Source organism: Rosa rugosa, chromosome 5 (genome assembly GCF_958449725.1).
Source record: "Rosa rugosa chromosome 5, drRosRugo1.1, whole genome shotgun sequence".
Taxonomy (NCBI): Eukaryota; Viridiplantae; Streptophyta; class Magnoliopsida; order Rosales; family Rosaceae; genus Rosa; species Rosa rugosa.
Window position 1 is genome coordinate 12,252,091 of NC_084824.1, and position 27,457 is coordinate 12,279,547.

General features: G+C 37.7%; 1 protein-coding gene and 2 long non-coding RNA genes across 3 annotated transcripts; 2 read left to right on the forward strand and 1 right to left on the reverse strand.

Moving 5' to 3' along the window:
* Nucleotides 1-496: 496 nt before the first annotated feature.
* On the reverse strand, nucleotides 497-3,405 carry LOC133712630 (indole-3-acetic acid-amido synthetase GH3.17-like). Its single transcript, XM_062138737.1, has 4 exons — nucleotides 2,723-3,405; nucleotides 2,536-2,637; nucleotides 1,577-2,424; nucleotides 497-1,319 (listed from the first exon to the last, which is right to left on the reverse strand). Exons 1-4 carry the CDS (start codon nucleotides 3,010-3,012, stop codon nucleotides 730-732), a joined length of 1,830 nt encoding a protein of 609 aa, XP_061994721.1. The 5' UTR covers nucleotides 3,013-3,405; the 3' UTR covers nucleotides 497-729.
* An 11,909-nt stretch (nucleotides 3,406-15,314) lies between these two features.
* LOC133712975 (uncharacterized) lies at nucleotides 15,315-16,776 on the forward strand. Its single transcript, XR_009847686.1, has 4 exons — nucleotides 15,315-15,930; nucleotides 16,172-16,249; nucleotides 16,437-16,558; nucleotides 16,660-16,776. It is a non-coding gene; the product is annotated as an uncharacterized LOC133712975 (long non-coding RNA).
* A 117-nt stretch (nucleotides 16,777-16,893) lies between these two features.
* Nucleotides 16,894-17,765, forward strand: LOC133712976 (uncharacterized). Its single transcript, XR_009847687.1, has 3 exons — nucleotides 16,894-17,192; nucleotides 17,358-17,419; nucleotides 17,684-17,765. It is a non-coding gene; the product is annotated as an uncharacterized LOC133712976 (long non-coding RNA).
* Nucleotides 17,766-27,457: the final 9,692 nt, after the last annotated feature.

The following is a 27,457-nucleotide window of genomic DNA, read 5'->3' on the forward strand; positions in this document are numbered from 1 at the left end:
CATATAGAGGGCTACCTCATCAGCTCCATTTTATGTGGATGTCATTGGAGAGCAGGTTATCAGAACACCATCCTTGAGTTCCATGCACGCCTGTCAATTTTCAACCCTTCTTTAACAAAGATGACCTAAAGTTATGCTGGTGATCTTGGACATGTTGGTTATTTGTAAAAACAATACCGGGAGGTCATGTGTTCGAATTTGGGTGGGATATAGGGATTGATTAACCAAAGATATTAGTATATGTCAGTTTGTGGTTAGGGTTAGGGAGGTGTTAAGATATTTGTCATAGAAGAGAACACCTGAATTAGTACTGAAAATGATAGTGGTTGAAAGCTATAACTAGTGTATATGGATACTACTTAATGAGCATGTGATATATCAGTTCCTTGTAGCAGTGGAACTACTTGATTAGGACTAACTTGCATTGATCCCATTTAATTAATCTTCATAGTTATGAATAATGATCCTATTCTTCGGTAAACAAGGGGCAGAAATGTGATTTCAAGACCAAAGACACACAAACCTTCTGAACAGTAGTCTAAATTTTAATCATCCGAAGCCAACATACACAATGAGAGGGAAAGCACAGAATATATAAGACAAGAACTTTAACAATTCAAATCATGATAATATGGTTCTTGGTACATAAACCCAGGAAGAAATGAATCCCTAATGGCCCACATTGCTGTGTCTGGAAAGTAAGGCCATGCAAATCTTCACCATGGATTTTTATTTAGTCTCCATTCTAAATGGCTCCCAGAAAGGAGTTGTTTTACTGAAAAATCTTCCCACCACCCTTGAATCCAATATCTTAATGGCTACCTCAGAGTTAATGCACCTTGGTGTCTTGTACTGGTTCACTGAAGATCCCTCAGACACAGCAAAATCCATGAGTGCATCAAAAGTTCCATGCTTCACAATTCTAATCTCCAATGGCCCAATAGAGTGGTCCTTTCTCCTGCATCTCCTATACACAGAATCAAGTGACTCTTCCATTGTGGAGCAGCATTGCTCCATTATACTAGGGTCTATTAGCTCTTCTAAGTCATTGTTTCCTTTCACTTTGAGCTCCCAAAACAGTACATAATGACCGGGGATCGAAGAAGTGTCAGCGTAGCTGGTGTACTCGATCAGGAGGAAGCCGAGGGGTTCCAGGAGTAGCTTTGCTTGTGTCACTGCATTCAAAAGGTCTTCTTCGTTGGTTTTGTCAGTATCGATGCTTAACACGACATTTCTCCTGTGCACAAAACGAAACTGAGGAGCATTGTTGTAGAAACCAGTCACCATTAGAATGTCGCCCACTCTGTACCTGTATAGCCCTGTAGAGAATGAAGACAAGCTAATAAACAAAACTGTCTGACATCTGGGGCTTTTTCATCAGAGAATAATCAGTTTAATAATGCAACTATGGTTAGGAAAATTGGCATTGGTCATTCTGTGAGTGGGATTTTACTGTTGAATTGTAGCATCACATTACTAACAAGGTAAGTTTTACTTCTGCACATGCATGCTTAAGAAATAAAAAAGAAAATACTTGAACCATGTGGGTCAGATCTGAAGATGGAAAGTAAAATACCTGTAAAAGTTGTGACAACAAGTTCATAGTAGTGACCAAGCTTCACATCCACCAGGTCAACTGTTTCTAGTTTCTCAGTTTCATCTTCCTTGAGCAAGCAATTTTGATCCGAAACACCGTTGCACAAGACTACCTCTTCATGGTTTCTCTCCACAGGTAGGAACTCAAAGTAGGCCATATTAGGAAGGAGGGTGTAAGCCACATCATGTGGCTTGCTTAGCGGTTTTAAATTGATCCCAAAATAGCATTCAGAAGAAGCATACATTGTTGAAATCAAAGGCAGCCCTCCAGAGTAGAACTCAAGTGTTGGAATATATTGGGCCATAGACCCTGTGACTATAACCTCAATGTACTTTGTTCTAGGCCAAAGCTTCTTAATAATGCCTTCCCATGACTTGGTAGCAAACTCATGCTCAACCAAATCAGCCAAATCTGGATTTGGTTTCCCAAGGATTAAGGACATAGCATTTCTACAACTTGGTTCAGTAATCCAATCACTGACTTGACCTGATCTTATGTTTGAGCACAACTCCTTCCAGTGGTCCTCTAAGAATTTGATAGCCCTCAGAAAAGCAGAAGCAAAAACAGCACCAACCCTCAGGACCTGGTCCCGCTGTACTAATCCACAGAGTAATTGACAGTACATACTCTGCTTACTATCTGAGCACAAGATGGTCTCATCAGGGCTTGTGTAAACGTTAAACCGGTTAAAAGGCCGGTTTCTGAAGTTACTGCTCTTGTAGTAACTGGTTAGGACTGGCCTCGCCACCAAACCAGAAGGAGTACTAATTTCTGGTTTGATAAACAAGAGGTACATTCCTTTTCCTTGGTCCAAGCCATCCACATACCTGAATTAGAGTAACAAAAGTAATCATGTTATGCTTCCACTGCTACATCAATTTAGAACCATCAATGAAACTTAACAATACAAAAGGAGAAAATTAAAGCTAGTTTCTCACTTGTTCATCACAGGCACAAGGAGATTATAAAAGAATGTCTTCCTCTCCAAGTCTTCAGCAGTTGAAGGCATCATCTTTGGCTGCCCTCCTGAAGTTCCCGAGCTGCGATTAGGGAAGATTATACCTTTTAGACAAGCATTCAGGGAAAGAATCTGAGAAAATAAGCTCTTGATAATATTTTTCATACCTTGTGAGAAGCTCAGTAATTGTTTGGGCTGAAATGATCTCCGATGGCTCTCCATTGGCAATTCGCTCAATATATGGCTTGACATCTTCATAATTTACAACAGGAACTTTCTGCTTGAAAAGCTTCTTGTCATAGTGACCATTGAGAAAGCTCTTAAGATAATCTGTTTGAGCATTCTTTGCTAGTATCTCTTCTAACACCTTTTGCTGTACTTCATATGCATTTGTTGTCAGGTCCTCCAAAAGCTTCAGACCATATTCACTGTCATGTGGATCATAACTGGGAATCATCTTTGGAAAAATTAGGAAAAGAAACAAAATTAATATACAAGCTTTGGTTTAGAGCTGGCTCTAGGACATGTCATTTGCTAATTTCAATCTTATTTGATCAGATAAGACCCTGAAACTTTTAGAAAGGCAGAATCTCTGCCTTTTGAACTGAACTTTTGTAATCTGTAAAGCTGACTTAACAGAAAATCAAAACAAGAAGACTGAAAATGCTTAAAGAACAAAGGAATAGAAAGGGTTATATAATGTATGAGACATTGTCTTATACTAGAAGACTTCTCTGAATGTGTTTCTGCATAGCTTATGATAAGAGGGGTGGAGGGAAATGATTAAATAACAGATTCTGGAGGGGATTTTGGGAAATGATGCATATTCAAAAATCTTAAAATTAGAAAAAGGAAATGTAAAGGAAGATGAGGCTATAGAGGTCCTACACACGTGGCCCTGTCTGGTAAGCTGTGAATATATTACAAAATGGATGGTCAAAACTTCCTTCAATAACTTCTTTTTCCTACAGACTATATTATATGAAATAATTCTTTCAGAATTGCAAGCTCAAATTAATAGCTGCTTAAGATAAGCTTGGTCTGCAATTAATCATTCAACCATACCTGCCAGTGCTGCCAAGAACCTAGCTATTTTGAGTACCTCTCATTAAATTAGACAGATAGAATGAGAAATAATAATAAAAACAACAACTCTCTTAGCAAATCACAAAGGCAATTGTGGAGAGTGATTGCTTGCTGGCGGTTCAAGCTATAAACTCAGTAGCTGCAGATCTCTCTTCTTTGAGTGCTTTGATCACAGATCTAAAGAACTTCCTTGCTGCGAATAGGGAGGTTACTATCTGTTTTGTCCCTCGACAGGGCAATGTTATTGCCCATAGATTAGCCAGTTATAGTTATGAGTCCAATGTTCATTGTAATTGGTTTGTTAATGCTCCAGATTTTATCCTGGATGCCCTTATGTACGATGTAAATCGTATTTAGTTAATAAAGCTTGTCCTATTTTCAAAAAAAAAAGAGAACAACCAATAACAAAGAGGCCCTGCAAGATATCCAAATGTTAATGCCGGAATAGAACCTATCAAAACAGCAATCATGGAAAACTAGCTTTACAGCTTCAGCTGCTACTGCAGACATGGAGATTATAACAGGAAACATCTTTTCAAATCATGGTCTGCTAAGTTTAGCAGACACTTTTGGTGGTATTGCACATGATTTATATGCAATACTGCAATACAGCATAGCATAATAGATTGCACAACTCGCACGGCCACATTAAGACATTTAAGCGATGGTTGTCACATTCTCAACCAAAATGTATGCTCCAAAACCAAAACAATAGGGTTTATTAGGCTGATACTATAACTGAATCAGACAGAAGCTGCCACCAAGGTTAATTGGAAGTTTTCGACACCAGGCATGTACTAGACCCACAAAGACTTTTGTGGCTCTAAAAAAATGAAACATTTGCAAGCTAATGATTTCTTTTCCTCATTGTTCAAACCCTCAAATCAAAAATCTTATTCCTAATCCAATACTATGAGATGTTAAGTCACAGAGTTTCAAAGCCACAGCAAGTGTGTAGCAATTATTTAGTCTTAAAATATATTGAATCTATGCTCCAAAAGCCTATGGCTTGCAACAACACGCTAGGACTAGGTCATAGTTTCTTTTTGCTACACTCTCTCTTTCTTGCCTGGAGCGAAACCATTCATAATATAACTGATGTGAACTGCATATGATATGCTGTGTTAATCTCTTAAACAAAACTGTCAAAAGGGCCACTGTTATGTGATTGCAATGGAAAAGGGTGTCTGATATTGATTAGTCGTTTAAGATTGTGACATTTTCTGTCCATGCAAGTGGAGATATAGTGATTCATGTGAAATTAAGATTGTGACTCCTCGAAGATGATAAACGGTGAGTCTTTTTTTCGTTTGCTTTTTTTTTTTTTTTTTTGTGGTAAATGATGAAAATGATTTTGATGTGTATATATATATTATATATGTATATATACTATATATAGAGGCAATGTTTGTCATGCAATCTACTCATGCTACTGAGTAGTGAATCATCTGTCATTTCGAGGACCCTACTCTGTAATCATGAAAATTATGATTGGACCAACCCGTGAGGAACAAAATTTATTGGGATCCAAACCAGTAAAAGCCCTGTTGTATTATAAATTTCAGGACTATTAAGTCAAGCAAAGTGTTGGCTTGCATCTGAGCTCAGCTACCTGGTAATTGAAGGATCTGAGGACAAAAAGAGCCTACTATCATTGAGTAAATTATCGACCACACCAAAACAAATGCACGCACGCCTTACATACAGCTAAAGTTCCAATCTTTCCAGAGGACTCCACTCATCTTCCAAGAAAAGCCATTTTCTTTTCCAATACACTTGATCAAGATCGTTAACAACTTAACACTGTAAAAAATCGATTTCCTGTAGTCAAGAAAACTGCTCAGTGTCATAAATTATGAAAGGCAATGAAGAAGTAGGAGTTTCTGTAAGAAAAAGATGCAGACATGCAGGAGACAGTTAGCTACTGTAAGTTAGGCCAGAAATGGAATTGAATTTCCTTTCTGGTGTGGAGACACCCACGACTTCAGAAAGAACGGCCCTATCAAAACTAACCAATTTAGCCTAAACAAGGTAACTGGCCAGCATGTGACTCTCTAGCACCAACCCTGTACTTTTTTCTTGAAGTTGCATTTCAAGACAATATTGGACTTCAGAGTTTTCTAGGTTAGAAACTGGAAATATTTATGTGCTTAATGGGGGACCTCTGGTGGTCTTAATTGGTATGACATGAACGGAAGAAACTTTTATCTACTAAAGCGCATGTGATAAAGAAGCTTATGAACTTGAACACTATAAGGGTTTACTATAACTTCCTCAGCTCGTGAAGTAACAGTTCAAGACATTTCATCGAATACCTTACTTTCATTTGAACAACTAAAGAACATTAAAAATAAATTAATAAAACAACGGAAAAATTACATACAAAAGAGAAGGTGTTACCAAGACTACCCTTAGTTTATGCAATACTGTAAGTCTTTAAGACATTTCATCAAACATCTTACCTATAGTGATGGAGGTAGAGATAAAATCAAATTACTAACAGAAAAAGAAATGTAGGTCACATGAACTGTGAAGGTAGAGATTGCTTCAGGTAAAAGACTAGGGCGTCACACTGGCACTGCTGTATTTAGGATTTGAATAATAGAAAACCGTTGTTCGGTTAGCAGATTGGAGAAGAAGGATAATATGCAAAAATAATGGCTAATGAGCAATATTAGGACATATTGATCGGGATTTGCTAGATTTGGTTTGCTTAATTAGGTCTTCATGTTTAAAGAAAAAACAAAGTAGGTGTCTTATGGGGGGACAGACTGCCCTTGAAATGGGCAGGGGAAGAGGAGCAAAGTAAGGATGGGGGAGTGAGGATAATATTATAGAGGAGGAGGAAGAGTGAGATCCCCCTCTAGTACTTTCCCAGAGGTATGGTATATCATTGTTTGACCAGAATGAAAGCTCCACCCTCAACCTCTTCAAATTAAATGATCGAGTCAATGAGACTATCCAAGCAGAAGTGACCTTATAACACATCATACAGCTATGCAAAATGTTGGCCAATTTTTAAGTGAATACATTAATTAGTAAACATTGATTTAGTGATGGACTAGTTATTGCTATATAACAAGGAAAAATGAGTGAGTGGGTCCAAGTTGACGCCCCAAAGACAATATGGAAACGCTTCTCGTGGGATTGATTTAATGGATTCCACACAGCTCATTTAGATACCAAATGAAAGGTAAGGTAGTTTACAATGTATAAGATGGTAATTTGTTAGTAGTTGAAGGTAATCCGAACCCTAATTGACCAAGGTGGGGACATGCATGTAATTCTCAACTTAATTAGCATAGGTAGTCACCATTCACTATTATGTTTCTTAATCAATGTAGTCCATTTGCACCCCTAAATTCAACCTACAAATTTTATGAGTAAGATTTATGTTTGTCATTACAACTAAGAGTACACATGGATCTTCGATCTCCCTCGTTTCAAAGCAAGAGATTGGGTTCACAACCACAAATATATATCATATCATTGCATGTGATGGTACTAAAAGTAAACACACATTCACCTTTTCAAAATTTTAATATGAACCAACCTTAGCTCTACCACCCGTTATTAATCCTATAAACATCATGTTCATTATATAAGTATTGCTTAAGCACAAATAAAAACATGTTTGTCGGCTGTTTACTGTAGCAAAAGCGGGCCATTTGATTAGAACTAACCGAAAAACCTCATCGATTATCTAGTCGATCAACTACATTAGTGGGCAGAACATGTAACATAAACCTTGTTTAACCTAATCTTATGTTGGATTTAGAAAAAAACCTTATCATATGCCTCAAGGTAAGAGAGCCGGCCTCAAGTCCAACCTACATTACTACAACATTATTTAGTATTCAATTTTTCTTGGCGTCAATAAGTGGTTTGACGCCAAATTTGTATCGAATATTTATTTATTTTTTTTGACAAAGTGTATCGAATATCTTAAGCTCAAGACATTGACGGAAAGCACCAGAAAGCACCAGATCCAAGACCAAGTAGCGCGATCATTATTAAAATGATTCAAGTTGGGGATTACATCATAAACATGCATATTATATAGTTTGGGCCAGGACATCTGTAGTTAAAAAACCAATCTATGAAAATGGATCACATGTGGTCACGGCGGCCCATTATATATTAACGGGCATGGGACGGTGATGGTCAATGCAGTCTCCTCCTTCTCTCTCTCCTTTTTCTTTTATTTTTTTGAACTTTTTAAAAACATGATTACAAGTTTACAAATTCGAGATCATGCAATAGTATTTCTCTTACGGATGAGTTTTGAAGTTCAAATTCATTCTTCTCTAAAACTAGAAATAGTTAACCACTACGGAAATAAACCTTTAGAGTTTAGAGTATGCTTTTAATTTATTATACGTTCTTTAAATTATTATCATTTAACAGTTTGCCTTAAGTACTCGTCTCTAAAATTTGCATAACCAAATTTTTCTACCTAGCACGGCACCTTTATGATAAAACCAAAGGTTGTATTTTCTCCATCCTTGACTGAACCATTAAAATGCTATAAATAGTTGTTTTCCAGCATTACAATTCTAAAAGAAATCAATTCCAACCTCTCGTGTTGCAAGACGAAGCTTATTTGGGTGGGTATCATTTTGTGTATTCATACATTATGATTGTCGCAGTGATAATTTTCTTTTTCATTTTGAATTTTTAATGCATCATAATATGATATTAATTCATGCTAATCGGTATTGCAAAACAAATATTTTGTAGCTGTTGATCATGAATAATGGACGTACACTCTGAATGTGATAATATATCATATGATAGAGAACCCAAAATGTAAACGAGAAGATGTTCATACAGATCATAAGAGAACAAGAAATAGTGAGTAAATAAATATATTTGAACTTTCTTATCTTATATGTTCATCATGTTCTCTACTCCTGGTAGATTGAACTTTGCATGTTCTATTTGTAGAACTCTAATGATTCGATATCATTCTTCATAACAAATAAAGGAACAAAGAAGCTCATAAAGTCCTTTTGTAATTGTTATAAGAATTAATGTGGAATTGATGCACATGGATATGGTGATCTGCCGGAGGAACAGAATGTATTTTGAACTTTAAAAACCCATTCATTTGAAAGACCTTTCATCAGGGTGGAAGGGTCACCAATTAATAGAAGTATTATTTTTGGGGTTTTGAGTTTCTTCCTCTCTACTTGCATCAGTTGCATGGCCAATTGTCCATGGGATTGAAATACAAAAGATTTGCTTGGAGATTGACACTTAAATTTGATTAAGAAATAAGAATAACATTGGATTTGGGAAAGAGATATATGATGCAACTTGTATTAATTCATTATCGATCGCAGCGTTCGTAGTTTACATGCCATTGAGCTTGATATTGCATTTTTTATAGCTTAGGATGCTTAAACTTTACATGCCGTTAATACTCCTAATGCAAAGTTTTTTGAAAAGCATTGATACGTTTAGTTCAAGACACTGGGAAACTTTAAAAACAACCATTGATACTTTTGTTTCATATAAAAGGAGAAGACATATATCAATCTGTGGTAGACTCAAATTTCAACGACAAAACTTTCATATAAAGGCTCACTTCATTTGATCGATTTGATCAATTTTTCCATTCAAAATTAATTCAGAGCTAGTTTCAAGCACTGCTACGCGCAAGCTTTCTCTTATTCCACATAGTACGTATACGAACATCAATTATTTAGTGCAGTATATATGCATATTCTGCAAATATACATAAACTTGCTGCGTTGCATTCATCATATATGGATGCGCTATACGCGATCGAAGCAATCATTGTAGAATCGCTGTAAATCTGTATGTAATTAGGATTTTATTTAATTAGGATATCCTGTAATTATGGAAAGATTGTTTCCTATTAGAGTTAGACTACTCCTTTGTACTTATATATATACCCTCATTGTGGGATGAATAGAATTATTGAATTAACCCTGAATTGAAGTATTCTTTTCTACTTGGTATCAGAGCAGGTTCAATCCTTTGAACTTGCGCTGCATCCTTTGAATCCTGAATCCTGAAGAACACCACAAACCGCTGCGTACCACCACCATTGAAATCAAACCATCCTGAATTTCAAACCACCATCACCCTACCTTTTTTCGAAAAAAAAAGAAAAGAAAAAAAAAAATTTCTTTTCCAAAACATTCATATCCATCTTGAAACCCTTGAAAATCCAAACCTGCTAAAATCATGAATTCCTCAATGATGCAATCAGAGAAACAGGCTATTGGGCATTCGGTGACTACCGAATTTTCTGTTATGGCTCAACGCAAACAGGGTCCTCCTCCAGGCTTCTCAGGACCTTCTCAACGCCGTCTTCTGGGTAAACCAAATCCATATGCAAACAAAATGTGCATTATTTGTGGGGAATTAGGTCATAGCAAGGAGCGGTGCTATGAAGTGATTGGTTACCCTGATTGGTGGGACTTCACCAAGAAACCGCGAAAGAATCTGGGCAAGGCCGCTGTTGCTACTACAGAGGAAGTTTACCTAGACAATGCCTCCGCAAATGTAGCGCAGTCAGGTATGAAGGGTAATGTTACATTTAATAGTACATGGATAATTGATACAGGTGCATCTGACCATATGACCAATGACCCAAGTCTTGTGCAAAACCTTAGACGTTCCCCTCAAGACTTTGTCTCTACTGCTGATGGTACTCCAACTCCGGTCACCGGAGAAGGTTCTATTGCTTTATCTGATACCTTAACCCTTGAATCTGTCTTAGTTGTTCCATCACTAGCTTATAATCTCCTGTCTGTTGGTCAAGTTATTTTAGCTCTTGCATGTATTGTGACATTCTATCCGTCTTTCTGTGTGTTTCAGGATATTCTGACTCGACGGATTCTTGGTTATGGTGTTAGAAGGGGGAAATTATACTATCTGGATCTGACAGAGACTGGAAAGAAACAGAAGCATCTTTTGGGACAAGCTAATCAGATCAACGGGGTAGAGAATGCGAAGGAAGCTGTATGGTTATGGCATCGCCGTTTAGGTCATCTATCCTTTCGTTATCTTAAGAAGCTGCAACCTCAATTGTTTTCAGTTGTTAGTGAATTGGATTTCCACTGTGACATCTGTGAACTGGCCAAGAGTCACCGTATTTCATATTCACCAAGTCTTAATAAAAGTCCTGTTCCTTTTATGAAGATTCACTCCGATGTCTGGGGTCCTGCGAAAATTCCTTCTCTTTCTGGAGCTCGGTATTTTGTAACGTTTATTGATGATTGCACTCGCATGACATGGGTGTCATTACTGAAGAATAAGAGTGATGTATTTGGAATGTTTACCGAATTTCACAAAATGGTGGCAACTCAGTATCAACAATCCATCAGAGTGTTTCAGTCTGACAATGGTGGAGAGTTTGTGAATGGCCCTATGATTGAGTTTTGCCGGTCACATGGAATTCGTCATCAAACCTCCAATTCTTATACTCCTCAACAGAATGGTTTAGCAGAACGGAAGAACAGGCAATTGATGGAAGTTGTTCGTGCTTCCTTGTTTGGCATGAATGTACCTCGGTCCTATTGGGGCGAAGCAGTGAAATCAGCAGCATATCTTATCAACCGTACTCCTTCACGGGTGATTGAGTTTCAGAATCCTCATCAGAAGCTTCATACACTTTTGACCATCCCTTCTATGCCTAATTTGGAGCCCCGGGTGTTTGGGTGCACAACTTATGTTCATATTCCCAAGCCTCAACGTAGCAAGCTTGATCCCCGTGCCCGTAAGTGTATATTTGTTGGTTATGCTGACTTCCAGAAGGGTTATCGATGTTATGATCCTCTTACTGGCACTATACATATATCTCTTGATGTCTCATTCCGTGAATCTGAGCCATATTACTCAGGGGGAGCTTCTCAGTCTTCCCTTCAGGGGGAGAGAGGTTATGAAGGGAATCCTTGTTCTATTATTGATTTTGATGTCTTTGAAGACTTGGAAGATTTGGAGGAACGATTTGAAGGTAGAAATTCCGAAACAGAAAATGCAACTGCCGAACAGAGTGTTGTAAATTCCGAAACAGAAAATTCGACTGCTGAACAGAGTGTTGTAAATTCCGAAACAGAAAATGCGACTGCCGAACGGAGTGTTGTGAATTCCGAAACAAAGAATGCGACTGCCGAACAGAGTGTTGTGAATTCCGAAACAGAGAATGCAACTGCTGAAACTGCCGAACAGAGCGTTGTGAATTCCGAGACAGAAGAGACGACTTTTCTGGATAGTTTGAAACAAAATCAAGACGTATCCGAAGCTCACACACAAGATATTCCCCCTTCTGCCCCACCAACTGAAGATCCCAGTCAGAATGATCCACCTCAGGTACCCCTAAACTTTAATGAGTCTTCTGGGTTAGAAAGTGTCGAACCTAGGAAATCACAAAGGGTTACCAAGGGAATTCCTAAGAAACAATATGAACCAGATATCAAAGCCAAAGCTAAATACCCTATAGCTAATTTTATGTCTAACCATAGGATTTCTGGGTCACATGCACTTGTTGTTGATCAATTATCTACTGTATCTATTCCTAGTAACGTGCAGGATGCATTGATGAATCCAAAATGGACAAAGGCGATGAATGAAGAATTGGAAGCTCTTCAGAAAAATGCAACATGGGAGCTAGTACCTATGCCGGTTGGAAAGAAGACTGTAGGATGTCGTTGGGTATTTACTGTGAAGCTTAATGCAGATGGAACTATTAATAGATACAAAGCGAGGTTGGTTGCCAAAGGATATACACAACGCTATGGGATTGATTATGAGGAGACTTTTGCACCTGTGGCAAAGATTAATACTGTCCGGATTCTAATCTCACTTGCAGCAAACAAAGATTGGCCCTTGCACCAGTTTGATGTGAAGAATGCGTTTCTTAATGGGAATTTGGAGGAAGAAGTATACATGGATATGCCCCCAGGTGTTAAGAATTACCCAAGTGATGTTGGCAAGGTGTGTAAATTGAAGAAGTCTTTGTATGGCCTGAAGCAGTCTCCAAGAGCTTGGTTTGGAAGATTTTCAAAGTCCATGAAAGCCTTTGGGTACAGACAGAGCAATTCTGACCATACCTTGTTTATCAAACGCAAGAATGGTAAGATTACAGCTCTTATTGTGTATGTTGATGACATGATTGTTACAGGGGATGATCCGAAAGAGATGAATGAATTGCAAAAGTATCTGTCAAAGGAGTTTGAAATGAAGGATCTGGGACAACTGAAGTATTTTCTGGGTATTGAAGTTGCAAGGTCTAAGAAGGGGATTTTGCTTTCACAAAGGAAGTATGTCCTTGATTTACTTGCTGAAACAGGGATGCTGGACTGCAGACCAATGGAGACACCCATTGAGATGAATCACAGACTTGCTATTTATCCTGATCAAGTTCCAACTGACAAAGGGAGGTATCAACGTCTTGTAGGAAGGTTGATTTATCTTTCACATACTAGACCTGATATTGCTTATGCTGTGAGTGTTGTTAGTCAATTTATGCATTGTCCTAGTGAAGAGCATATGGATGCAGTCTTTCGTATTTTGAAGTACTTGAAGATGGCGCCAGGTAAAGGGTTACTGTTTCAGAAAAAAGATGAATTGGAAGTTATTGGGTACACAGATGCAGATTGGGCTGGTGATAAAACTGACAGACGTTCTACATCTGGGTACTTCACTTTTGTTGGAGGGAACCTTGTCACCTGGCGTAGCAAAAAGCAGAAAGTTGTTGCCAGATCAAGTGCAGAAGCTGAGTTCCGAGGTATGGCACACGGAGTCTGTGAAATGTTGTGGATTCGTAATGTCTTGAAAGACCTGGGTTACAAGCTTAAAAAGCCTATGGATTTGCATTGTGATAATACAGCTGCCATTGAGATTGCACATAATCCAGTTCAGCATGATAGAACAAAGCATGTGGAGGTTGACCGTCATTTTATTAAAGAAAATCTTGACAGAAAGGTTATTCGCTTTCCATTTGTAAACTCAGAGGAGCAATTAGCTGATGTTCTTACTAAAGGAGTGTCCAGGAAGGTATTTGACAGCTCAGTTGAAAAGTTGGGCATGATAGACATCTATGCACCAACTTGAGGGGGAGTGTAGAATCGCTGTAAATCTGTATGTAATTAGGATTTTATTTAATTAGGATATCCTGTAATTATGGAAAGATTGTTTCCTATTAGAGTTAGACTACTCCTTTGTACTTATATATATACCCTCATTGTGGGATGAATAGAATTATTGAATTAACCCTGAATTGAAGTATTCTTTTCTACTATCCTCCATGCATTCACCGAAGTCATTGTAACAGTTATCATAACATTCTTCTCTATCAGAAGTGCTATAACACAGATCCTCGCACGACCTGAGGGTATCAAAACAGTACTGGGTGCAATTTTGTAAACCCTCCTAGGTCACCTTGGCCGTGAACTTGTGCTGCGGGCTGACCTAGCAAGAGTACTGCCATTGCCAGAAAAAAAAAAGTACAAGAGTCACTATTGGCCTAGCCTCATTGCGATCAGTTGATAAGGGGTAGTGGTTTTTGCTCTATAGAATGTGGTGAACTATACATAAGCTTGGCGGTACCTGCTAATTATATAGCTAAACAGAAGATCATGCATATATTGTTTAGCCAAAAATGAGCATCTCCAGTGGAGGATGATTGTATAACATTCCGGAAGCATGTATTGTCTAGCCTAACACTTTTCTTAGCATCCATCACATACACAATTTCTTTTTCCATTTTTCACTGTTTGTAATCTCTAACGCCTAACATGCAGTTTGTGTTTTCGTTCGGTAAAGAACTCTCAAACATCTCTTTTATATCGACAAAGAACTATCAAATAACTTTCATTAGGCGCGCCTACCAAACATATCAAAAAGTATTAGTGTTTGAACAATATTATTAATTGGGTCATGTGGGTGAGACTTTTAATGGGGTCCCATTGAGATGGATGTGGTTGCGCAACGAGCGTAACCTCCCCGATGAGATTGAGAGCGACTGAGAAAGACGAGAGAAGAGTTGGACAGAGAAAAAAAAAGGAAAAGAGAAGACCAAAATTGAAGAATGTAGTTGCACTCTACAATATTAAAAATTAAGGGTCTGTAGGCCAGGGTATTATCAATGGGTTAAGTAAATAGCAAAGAGATATATATAGCTAGAATTAGACCAGTATATGGATCAGATTTTGATCCGGACCCGCTCAAGATCCGTGGCTAGTTGATGGGTTTGGATCGAAAATTTTGATCCGTTGATCCATTAATGATCCGAATCCGTTAACCCGTTTATTTAACGGATCAAATACGGATTTAGGTAGATCCGATCCGTTAATAATCCGGCCAGTTTTCGTAATAATAAAATATTATTTTTTATTAATATATTATTATTTTTTAAAAATATAAAATATAAAATATGAAGAATTTCTAATACAAATTTTTTGCAGAGATCTAAGAGACAGTCTATCACCCAAGATTCCAAGAAGCATTAAGAATTTTGATAATCACTACAAAAAAGAATTCAATTGGCTTCACCAATTTGCGTCGGCGTGCAATTGCCGTCGCTAAAGCCTACTTTTTTGCGACGGCAAAACTTGACCGTCGCAATTGTGTAAAAGTTATGCGACTGTATTAATTTCCGTCGCCACTTGTGGTCGCCAACCCCTACGGTTTACTTCGGCAAGAATTTGCCGTCGCAAGGTAATAACAATTGGCGACTGCAAAAAACTTGCCGTCGCGTTATCCTGATTAACTTTGCTCCGCCCTCTTTCTTCTTTCAGTTCTTTGAGCCCATAACTCCATCTCGATCTGATACCCCGATGATTACCCAGATCTCCTCCTCGTCTCCTCCTCTTTCCATCACCTCCTTGAGCTATTTTCCTCTCTAGATCTACCAAATTCAGCAGAATACAACCAACGACTAAATGACCCGATTTAGGTCAACTCCATCGAGTTTATCAGGAGATCTACCAACCAGTCGTTCCTCAAGACGAGCTTGAGTCCACTTTATCCAAGGCTATTTACAATCTAGAGATGTCGATGATTAAGAAGAAGAACGACTGAGAGCTAGAGAGACAGAGACATAGTGTGTGTTTGTTTGGTTTGTACGAATAGATAGACGGATCAAATGGAAATTCTCTGCTCATCATCTGAATACGGGGTCAACTGGGTTTTGATTTCATCTTATTTTTGAGATTTCGTTCCCACCTTTACTTCTTTTCTGATTCATTTTTTTCTTATATTGCTTTTGCAGGGAAGTTTGAGTATCTTAGAGGCAAGGGTTGCGAATTTGTAGGTATGGTTTTCCCAATTTTGCTGATTTTTTTTTTCCCTTGCTACTCTTTTGCTGATATTGATATGAGTTTGAGTACGGGGTCAATTGGGTTTTGAATATTGTTATGCATGTTTCAGGAAGATTACATCTTTTTAAATTTTTTTTTTCTATTTGTTTTCCAATGGTTAGCAACAGTAGAGGTGACAAGTTTTTGGGGTTTTGTTTCTGGGTTTCATCTCTGAGATTTATGACATGATTTCAGGTAATTGGGTTTTGATAATGTTATGGGCACAAGCAGAGTTGATGAGGATGCTGAACCTGTTTTACAATATGGACACAGGTAGAAGCCTGCTGCTTTTAATATCTACAATTTAAGGTCTTCAATATCTTAACTACTATTTAGAAGTGCCTTAGCATTTTTTTTTCTTTAATGGAATTACTCCATGAAATCGTTTCTGTATAATGCACAGGGTTTTTATGAACGATTTGTGTCTAGAATTTGATCGATAGTGTATATATTTTGCTAGGTAGTGTAGCAAAGTCCAATTTTCCTGGTTACTTATCATCCGAAGCACCATCGTTACTATCAAATCACACTTTTGCCCCCACTGATTTGAGAAGCTATTCTTCAGATTTTCTGCTTAGAGATGTAAGAAGTTTAACTGCTACTTATGGATTGATATAAGTCTATGATTATGGATGTGTATAATGTGTGCATGTGTGAAGAATTGTGTTATTTGACTACTGCAGAAATCGTTGGGGTCTGTGCCGTATGGTGTAGATGATAGTGTGGGTAGTAGAGTTCGTTCTGATTCGGGTGTTGGGGTGACAGCAGGGTCTAGCCTATATGATCCTTTGGAAGATACTGAAGCCAGAGACAAGATATTGCGGTGATTTACTTTGAGTCTTGTGACATTTTTGTATACATGCCTGCGTATATTGTAATGTATGAAAGAATTGTGTTGTTCTGTCTGTTTGCATATGAGGTCAATGACGCCTGGGGTTTATGGTGTAGATGCTGTGAGTATTAGTGTTCGTGGTGAACCTGGTCTTACTGTAACAGCAGGGGCTGGTTTTCCATCTCCTTTACAAGCTCAGACTTTACTAAACCAAAGACATGAGGTCGGAGCTGGCATTGGCTCAAGTGTTTCTACTGACTTCTTTAGAGAAAGGTTTGTGCCTTCGAGGAGTGGTGATGGTCTCCTAGTCCTGAAAGGGGAATCAAATTAACATTTAGTTTGTGGATGAACTTCTCACTGACTGTACCAGAAGAGAAGTAGGCCGTATCCTTTTGCTTTTCGTGTGTCTATTTTTGCATGCCTGTGAATGTTTCAGGTATGCAACATTTCCAAGATAACTGTTTTTTACTTTGCGGTGGAAATGACTGCCCGAAACCTGCTATTTCATTCCTTTGTTCCAGTCATTTCAAACCTTAACTTATTATGAAGATCTATTTCGTCCATTCATTGGCTTTAAAGAAATCAAAGTAGTTCACAAGGAGCCTAGACACGTAAGTGCACTCATTTGCCTAGTTCTATCAAGTAATTTTGATAGACATCATAAAGGTTTAACACTGAGAGTCCACCGATCACTTATAGAGGAAAGCAACTGCACTTGTCATTGCCTTTTAGTGATGCAGAGTTGAGATAAGGCTATGGTTTTGTCCGTGTCAACTAGCAAAAACTTTTTGCTTGGGGAAAATGGTTTTTTGTTGCCATTTGTGTCTTGCTTCTGAATTGCTTCTGATCATAGTTTCCCTGTGTTTGGGTAGCAGAGTGGAGATAAGGCAATGGTTTTATGCTTTGTGGAGTTTGTGGATCCAAAGTGTGCTTTGACGACTATGGAAGCTCTACAAGGTATCATATATGCAATATTCGTGATCTCTCTGCTTAGACTAAAAAAATTTGCATTTGATTACATTACTAAGCATAAGTATGCTGTTCAGTATTTTATTTTCCATTCTAGTCTGAAGTATCTTCAGAAAAAATATCTCATATTTAAATGTTTACTGTCTATGTAGCTTTTTTGTAGCCTGTTTGGAAAAATGAGTTGATAAAGCTTTCATTAATTTCTAGCAATTTGAGGAAAAATATATCACTTATCAAGCTCTGAAATGTGGATGTACACAGGTTACAAGTTTGATGACAAGAAACCTGATTCCCTTCCATTGAGGATCCACTTTGCACATTTTCCTTTCCGTCTACCATCTTATTCCGATCAGAAACAAACTGGAATCCGACACTGACGAAAAAATGACCGGTATGAAATCCCTTGTCTTCGTCCAGAGATGAGCAAATCTTTTCAATACAAAGGGATTGACAATGGTTAGTAGTAAACTACAAAGGGAGGGCATAAACTCAAAGAGTTGAGCCAAAGCTTGCTTTGGTTGAGGTATAGCTGCAAAACGAGGCATTCTTAGAGAATTGGGAACCTACTAAAAGTTCTTATCTTGGTGAGAACATCAATCTTCTTTTGTTCTTGATATAAACTTTGTTTTCCTTTTAGACACCAAAGACTAAACTATGGTTTCTGCAGCAGAAATTTATAACTAAGCTAGTGATGCTGTGATTCACCTGTTCTCAATTCTAGTTTACTGATTATCACTTTGCCCCGTCATGTTTATTGGGTTCTGTAGTTCAGTGCTTATGTTTAAATGGATTTGTACTCTTTCTTGCTTTTCATGGAATTGATGGGAAAAGATTCAGAAAGTGATGGGAAAAGATAAGGACATGAGGAATCAATTACACAACCAGATGAGTTTAGCACATTGTTTACTGCTAATAAACCTTTGCTGTTGTTCACACTTAATTTTCTGATACAGTCTTCATCTTATCTTAAGATATAAAGTATGTTTAGAGAGATAGATGAGTTTAAGGTTGGCAATTTTGTTTCTTTTAAGAAGAAACGAGTTTAAAATCTTTAGATTGCAGAATTTAATATGCTTCTGGAGTTGTGGACCTTCATATGCAACAAATCTTGGACTTTCATACTAACCTTTTGAGTTTTTAATTTATGCTTTTGGATTTCTCAAGCATATATATAAGGTAGGCTCAGTAAAATAGGAATATAAAGAGCAAGTTAGTCTGCAACAATAAGTAATTGTAAGGTTGTAACGGTAATGATCATGTTGTAATAGATAGCAAAGTTGTGGAGTTAAGCTGCTAATTTACCTGATTTGCTTCCATTAAATTATCCTTTGTCAACATTAGCTGCAGTTTCAAAAAGGCTTAAAGTCAGAATGCTCAGCCATGATTCCATTCGATTATGTTACAGGGACTCTTGTTTTGGCTCTAATTGGTGGTCATTTAAAACTTTGTTGGTTTTTGCTGTAACGGTTCTGTGCTACTTTGCTATTCTATCTATTTGATTTGCTTTGCTGGAGATTATATCTAGTACAATAGGATCATTGTAAACAGATATATCCCAGCTTTAGTTGGTAGTCATAAAATCTGAGCACTAATTTGTTCCCGAAATCTTTTTTTAAACAATTTAATGGGAAAGACTATCCTTTGCTTTTGTGAGACTGGTTTGATGGTTTTGATATTAAGGTATGTGTTTTGAATTCGGGTTTGAGGAGGTTGGAATGAAAAAGGTGTAAGCTTTTGATTTTTATTTTGTGTGTGACATCAATTGGTGAATAACAATGATAGTTATTGATGATTCACAATCTTTTGATCTCAGTTGTTTGTGATGAGTTGATTATGTGGCCTATTCCTCTAAGGGTTTATCTTTTGGATCCTTCCTGGGCACAGGACAATGAAGCTTAGAAGTAAAACAGGGCATATCAATACCGTAAGACAGTAGGAACTAAATGCTTTCATAGAGTATATATGAATTGAAACTATAATGAAATGATTGAAAGCTACGAAACTAAGTAAAGGTTTTTTGGTTTTGTATCTTATTTCTTATGTGTAATTCTTGTTCATTGTTTATCAATTCTTGTTCATTGTTTATCAAGTTCTAAATTTGCAACTCTATGTTCATTGAATCTTGAATTTATGCAGGTATGTCCAGAACTACAAGGAAAAGGAGAAGTTGGAGCATAAGTTCTGAAGTGCACAGTTGGGAAAGGAGGATGAGAGGCAGAGCTTTCAGCAACATTTTTTGGAGATTTGCAGGTATGAAAAACTCATGTGTAGTTTAAATTTCACTTTAAGTTTTTTTTTTTTATGTGGATTGGTGTGTAGTGTGCACACTGATATTGTTTGATTTGGTTGACAGTAAATTTGCCAACCTAGGATATATGCTTTAATGAAGTAATTAATCACTCAAATGTACACTTCTCCAAATTTCACTCTAAATTTCACTCAAATGTACACTTCTCCGCACTAGGATCTATGCTTTCATAAAGTAATTAATCAGAGGATATCAATATCAATTTGCCTAAACTTTAGTATCAGTAAGTGTAGTCCCAAGTCTCATGCTCATCCTCCCTCTCTTCACTTGATTTATGTTTCTTTATCTGAATACTTTTCACTTATCTATGTAGATAGAAAATGGACACATATCTTGAGGAAGATGGAGCAAAGCTTTTCTTGAAGTAGAGGAAGAAAAGTACCTTGTATTATCTTGTAAACTCTTGTATAAGAGCTTCATTGCTTTTGTAACATTTGTGAGAAAAATCAAAATGTAACATTCCCTTTTCAATATGTTTAATTCCTTTTTGTACAGCTTTTATCCAAAAAAAAAAAAAAAATCTGGCAATGCATATTTGCATGCCAGATTTTTTTTTAATTCATAAATAAAATTTTGCGACGGCAATTTTACCGTCGCAAAGTTTTGGTAGCGGTCGGTGGCGTCGCCATAGATATTTGCGACGGCATTTTTCAGTCGCAAAAGTCTTGCGACGGCAACCCCTTGCCGTCGCTAATAAGTTTGCGACGGTGCATTTGCCGTCGCAAATACCAATGGCGACGCCCCCAACGACATCGGCGCAATTGCCGTCGCCTTGCCGTCGCCATTGATCTTTCGCGACGGCAATTTCACTTTCCGCGACGGCACATTGCCGTGGCAATTTGAATTTTTTTTTGTAGTGAATGTAATTCTACATCTGGTGATACTTTTCATGTTATTTTAATATTTTATTAATATCTTATGAGGTATCATGATATAAATTTAATATTACTATTTAAAATTTTAAAATATTTGAAATTATAAACGGGTCGGATTAGCGGATCGGGTATCCGTTAATCTAGCGGATACAGATTTGGATCAAGCAATCAATGATCCGGATTTGGATTGAATTTTTTTTTTAAGTAAACGGATTTGGATTTAGGTCGATCCGATCCAAATCCGGTCCATTTACAGGCCTAGCTAGAATTTGGTGAGTTAAGGTACCTGCTAATTATATAACCTATAAACAGAAGGTCATGCATATATTGTTTAGCCAAAAGTGAGCATTTCCTATAAAGGATGGGTTGTATCATATTATGGACGTACGCAAGTATAATTAGTTTTGCTTACGTATATATACAAAACTTAAACGCTGAAGATGTACACTTGATCGACTCGATCATGACACGAGTTTTTGTCCATTTACCCCATTTCTAGAGATTCTTTTCCCACCTACCCCATTAAGTTTTTTTAATTCTCTCTTACCCAAAACACTCTAAGGAGGTCTTCCCTAATACTCCATTAAGATTTTATTTTTGATTTTTTATTTTTTTTAATACCATTTTACCCTCACCCATTGTTATTTAGAGAGAGAGAGAGAGAGAGAGAGAGAGAGAGAATGGAAGAGAGAGAAACCATAGGAGACTTCGCCGGAGCCCGGTCAGCAGTCGCCGGATTCCGGCCAACTTTCGCCGGATTTCGGTCACCGGCCGTCGCCCACCGGACTTTTCAGAATACCTCACCGGAAATGTTTATTGCCCCAATAGACATCGATCTATTGCCCCCTAATAGAGGGGCAGTAGACGTCTATTGCCCCCCAATAGACGTCTATCAGCCATGTATTGCTCCCCAATAAACGTCTATTGCCTCCCAATAGAACTTTCGGTAGCAGGAATGAGAACTAATCTTCCTAAAATTAGACAAATAAAACTTTGATTAAAGAAAAAAATAAAGAGATTATATCAATTTAAAAACGTCTATTGCCCCCTAATAGACGTTCAAAACTGTTTTTGTTCCTTTTCCTTCTGTCCCATTACTTAAAAAAAAAAACAGATTTGGCACCCAGAAAAATGATATGGGCACCCACCTCCCCTTCTCCTTCCGGTTGCAGACCCGGGATCGTGTCATGGAGCTCCAACAGAAGAGCTTCGTCGTTTGGAACCGAAATTGGGCTAGTCCAGGACTCGACGAAAAGGAACCCGAGACCGGCGGTGACATTGATGAAATCTCGGATTCTTCAAATCGAGACAGAGGACGGAGAGCTGGACTCGAAATCCAAAGAGTTTGAATGTGGAAGCGGCGGAGGCCTGGCGGGTCTACCCGCCGGAGACCGCATCTGAATCTCAAATATATCAACTTCCCACAGAACCCAATCCTGCGCGAAGGAGAGAGAGAGAAAAGAGAGAGGAGAGATCGATCTGCCAGAGACCTGCAATTTTGTCGGCGTTGATGACTTCGAAGGTGGCCGGAGGGAAGCGGGCGGCGAGGTCGAGGGAGAGCGTCGTCGTTTTTTTCAGGCGTGGACGCCGTCGCTGCGCCGGAGGTAGAGTCGGAGATCGAAGATACGTCGTCGCTGCTCCGGAGGTAGAGTCGGAGATCGAAGATCGCGCGCAGAGAGTGAGAGTGTGTCATGCTGGGAAGAGAAGAGTGGCATAAATGTAGTTTATTAATTAAGTCAAGGGTAAAATTGTCATTTCTCTTTAAACAGGGTAAGTGGGAACAAAAATCTGTTAGTGGGGTAAATGAGATAATTTTTGCTTATTTTGGTGCTTTGGGTCAAGGACCCATTATTAAAGGCCAAAATTTGAAGTTAACTTCCCTGGATTCGAAAGAGATATATTGCAACTTAATTGTATAATTCATGATCTTTAAATACCTTTCACCATCATGTATAGCGTAAATTACCTTCTGTGGAGGTTGATAATATTGTAACTTTCATATTAGTTCATGATGTTTAGGGGTAAACAAAAAGGATTAGGGAAAATAAACCCCTAAATTAAATCTATACTTTATGTTGTTTAATTGACTCGACTAAGGTCCAAGTCTAACCAGTGCAAATATGTAATTTCCCGACTTAGCATATAATTCTATCCCAACTCCTCCCTCCCTCATCACTGCCACTTGGTTAACCTCAAGGATGTACATTAATATTTGTATGTCATGAGTTATGAATATGTTTCTGCTGCTGTACTATTTGATGGATATGACATAGCAAATAATTTCATATAAAAGGGGGCACTTCAAAGTTCAAATTAGCTTCAAGTGACAACCTTTTTTTTTCTTCTATTCCTGCATATATAGATAACAATACGTAGTTATATAGGAACAGCACGATATGCTGACCCTGCAGGTATATAAATTAGCTATAGCTGCACTGATCATGGAGGTGGTGCGACACTGGTCGGTAATCCAGGGCAATGATTTGAGCATCTGGCTAATTCATCATAGCATCCATCAGCAGTTCAGCACATACAACTGTAATTGCCCCCATGTCATTGTCAGCACAGTGACTCCAGCATGCTTTGAAGACAGGGACGCACCCTTCGATACAGTTATCACGATCGGTTCCTGATGATGCTTGGCCGTGGACTTGTGCCGCTGGCAAAGCTAGGAAGAGTACTACTGCCGTTGCCAGAAAATGAAGTATAAGAAGCACACTACACCTCATTGTCGATCACCAGAAACTAATAATCATCAAGGGGCCGGAAATGGTTTTGTTTGACGGAACAAGCACTACAAGCGAGGTCCAAGGGGGTAACCTGCTAATTATATGCATGATTAAACGAAAGGTCATACATATATTGTTAACCAAAAGCTATCCAACTTAAGGGGTTATGGTTGCATCACATTTTTGGCTCATGTATAATTAGATGGATTCCAGATAGTGCATGTATGTACCCTAAACCCTTATTCCTGAAGGAAGAAAACTTCACCTGTGTTGAATTGTTCATAAACCCTAATTATAAAATTAAGGCCAGTAAATTCAAGTCTGACAATATAGCTAAGATCGCTGCAACAATTATCGATCATGGATTCAACTTGCGGGATAACTAAACGCAATGCTGTATGCAGTGATGTTCATTAGAATTGCATATATCAGCACACTCACTCGGCTGGCCGCGACAGTAGTTGATGCACGACGCATGAATAGCCTTGCAGTACGTTCTTGATGCATTGGTCCTTGGGTCCCGTACTTTAGCCCAGGAACTGTGTTGCAGCCTGCAGGCCAGGATACCAGCAGCGCCGCAGCGGTCACGAGAACAAGGATCAAAATCACCCTCGACATGTTTTGCAGAGAGCCAAATGAATGTAGTACCTTAGAACCTTGTTAGAGCTGTTTACTGTATGAGGTGTTGCTCTGTGGCAACGGGTGTACTTTGTTTACAATAAAAGGTCACGCACATAATTAATTAGGAGGTTTCTTAATTTCTAGCCTTCAAATATATTACCTTAATTCTTTTGACTCTCTGAACTAAGAAATAATAAAATTTTGGGGGAAAGAAATATCGGAATTGCTTCATTAAAATCCTGACTCCAATTTTCCACTAAATATGTAGTGTCATTAGGGATTTCATTCTTATTATGATGTGTAGTGGTAGCATCCAGGAGTATTTTAGTAGAAAAGTTTGTGTTTTGAACTAATAAAATTCTGTGTTTGGACAATTGTAAAAGATAAAAATTGTAAATATAAAAAGTTGATTAATCACTGAATAAGGAATGAGTCATTCTAGATTTTCTCGTGAATCCCATAGAAATTTACCTTCTTAGTATGTTCACAAAGTACTAATCTTTCCCCTTTAGCTTGTATCTATTTCCTTCTCTTCCCTCATTCTCTTCTACTGTATAAATCTCTGGTTCGTGTACAAAGAGAAAGTTCATAATATATTACCATGAAGATAACAAAATAGTCTCTACCTTGTTCAGTTCGAGGAAATCAATTGACACATTTTGTAAATACTTCATCATATGAGGAGAACTGGTTTCATTCGATGAATTAACATACAGAAACTACTAGCGTAGAAGAAGTCTATTTATTCAATATACGTACGAAACATATATAAATGAACTTATCATAGATTTGGCACACAGGATAGTCTGGTTTGTTGGTTGCACCATTTCATGCACCCATCGAAGGACTTGTTGCAGCGCTTAACGCATTGTTCGAGCGCTCTTAGTTCCTGCAACTCAGTAGCGCTCTCACTGCCGCCGGAACACCAGCTCATGCATGACAATAACAGATTGTTGCAACCTTTTGCACATATCTCAACTTGGCCGTGAACTGTTGGTGTCGCACGTGGCCAAGCCAGCAACACCGCTATCACAAAGATAGCTAGTATGCTAATATTCGGATTACTACCACTTGGCATTTTGAGCAGAATGTAAACCCTAGTTGAGATTGGAGAGTAATGATGAACGCAATAAGTTTGGGTGTTTATATAAAAGGAGGTCACGCCAAAATTAAGCATCACATTACGGACGCATGATCAGTGATCAGTTATATAAGTTTGAAGTACATTCCGTACGTTAACGAATTTGTGGCAGTGTTTCAATTTTTCGTTCCATTTCAATTCTTGGTAGCTTAATTATACAAGAGTAGAAATTGCTCATTATGTCTCCATCCGTCCATTGTGTATGATATTATACATAGAAGTTAACAAGACCAGGCAATGACCACATAGTATTGAAAGAGAGAAGATGTTCATGACAGAAAGAAACAAAATGCATACTAATTACTGAATGCACAGAAGGATATATAACAGACATTTAAAAATTGCAGAAAGAAAAAGAGGTAAAAAGAAAAAAACAGAAAAAAAAAAAGAATAAATAAGGGTATAATAGACTTTTTAGGAGGGAAACGACCGCCACGTCAGCAAGATAACGGAGTCTTTAATGGATACTTGACGGCAGGGACCAATTGGGAGGAAATTGGGAGTTCATGGACTTTTTAGGTGAAATTCGAAGGTCAGGGACTGAAACGATGAAACCCTATAAGTATAGGGAGTAAATAGTATTTAATCCATACAATAATTAAAATAAAAGAATCATAATACCCTAAATACACTAAACTCTTTTCATATTCTAGAATCCGGATTTTCAAAAAAGTTCTCTTAGATTCTTAGTAGTAGTCAGCAATGCAATTGTCTTCTAACCGAGCCTCTAACCTTACTACGACATCAACAAACAAAGATTAGTATTACGAAAACTAAAAAAAGATTGAAATTCTGCAAGATTGAAAACACTAATTTCAGATTTAGGGTACTAAATGAGGAGAAGAAAAACTAAGAGAGGCGACATAGATGAGAAGGGTTGCATGACATGCGGAGACACTACTGCTGGGAGGTACGGGTGTTTGGAGGTTCGTATGGGGAAATCAAAGAGCAGTGATCGTCGAATAGTTCAAAGAACTAAGATAAATGGAGTGGCTAAATATATGTGAGATCAAAACCACATCGTTTCAATTCCAATAAGTTTCTATACACTATTTACTTTTGCCAAACCCCGTCCAGATGAAAAGTGTAAAAAAAAAAAAAAAAAATCCTCTAACAAAATTAGATAAGAAATTTTTCGTTCCTAATTCTTTTCGTCCAAAATTTGAAATTCGGTGCAACTAACCGCTTAAATTTTACCAATTATTTGCAAAATCTAAAATGCATAGGAGATAAAATTAAATTTCATCCCCAATTAAATTTTGGAACAAATATTTTTTTGTCTCTAATTGAAGGTTATTTGTCTCTAAATAGCGTCGAATGAAGAGTTTTGAAAAACAAAACTTTTAGGGACAAAATAATTTTTTTTTTGTCTCTAATCATGTGTTTGGGGGACAAAAAATTGGTCCGTCTCAAAAAAATTTGTCTCCAAATGGGTTTTCTCTAGTAGTGACAAAACCTGATGTGTCCATGTGTTGCTTATATGTTGCTATGCAGCGCCACAAAAAACATATCAAAGCTTCGTCATCCATGCAACCAATTCCTGTAGTAGTGTATTACCATTCCCGTAGTAGTGTATTACCATATCTATGCCTCATATCTATACGATACTTTCCTGCTACCAGCCTACACAGTCAGAAAGTACAGAGAACACAAAACCTGATGTCCATATCATATCTATGATTGAGCTTCACCTGCAGAAGAAAAACATGAAATTTTGATTGGCACAATTCACAAATATTTCCAAAATTAGGTTTTCTAGAAAGTATAACTAGCAGATCAAATCACGATTATACCATCACCATCCACACCATTGACTTTGCAAGAATCCTTCAAAGCATCCTGCAAGCCTCTAGTCTCTTCCAACAGTGCTTCTGATTAAGATAACAATAGTGCTTGATTAGGTAAAACTGAAACGAACTGATCTCTACTAAACAATTGACTTTAAAAGAACAAAAAAAAAAAACATGATTATACTAACTATATTAAAAACATGATGGATGATCAGT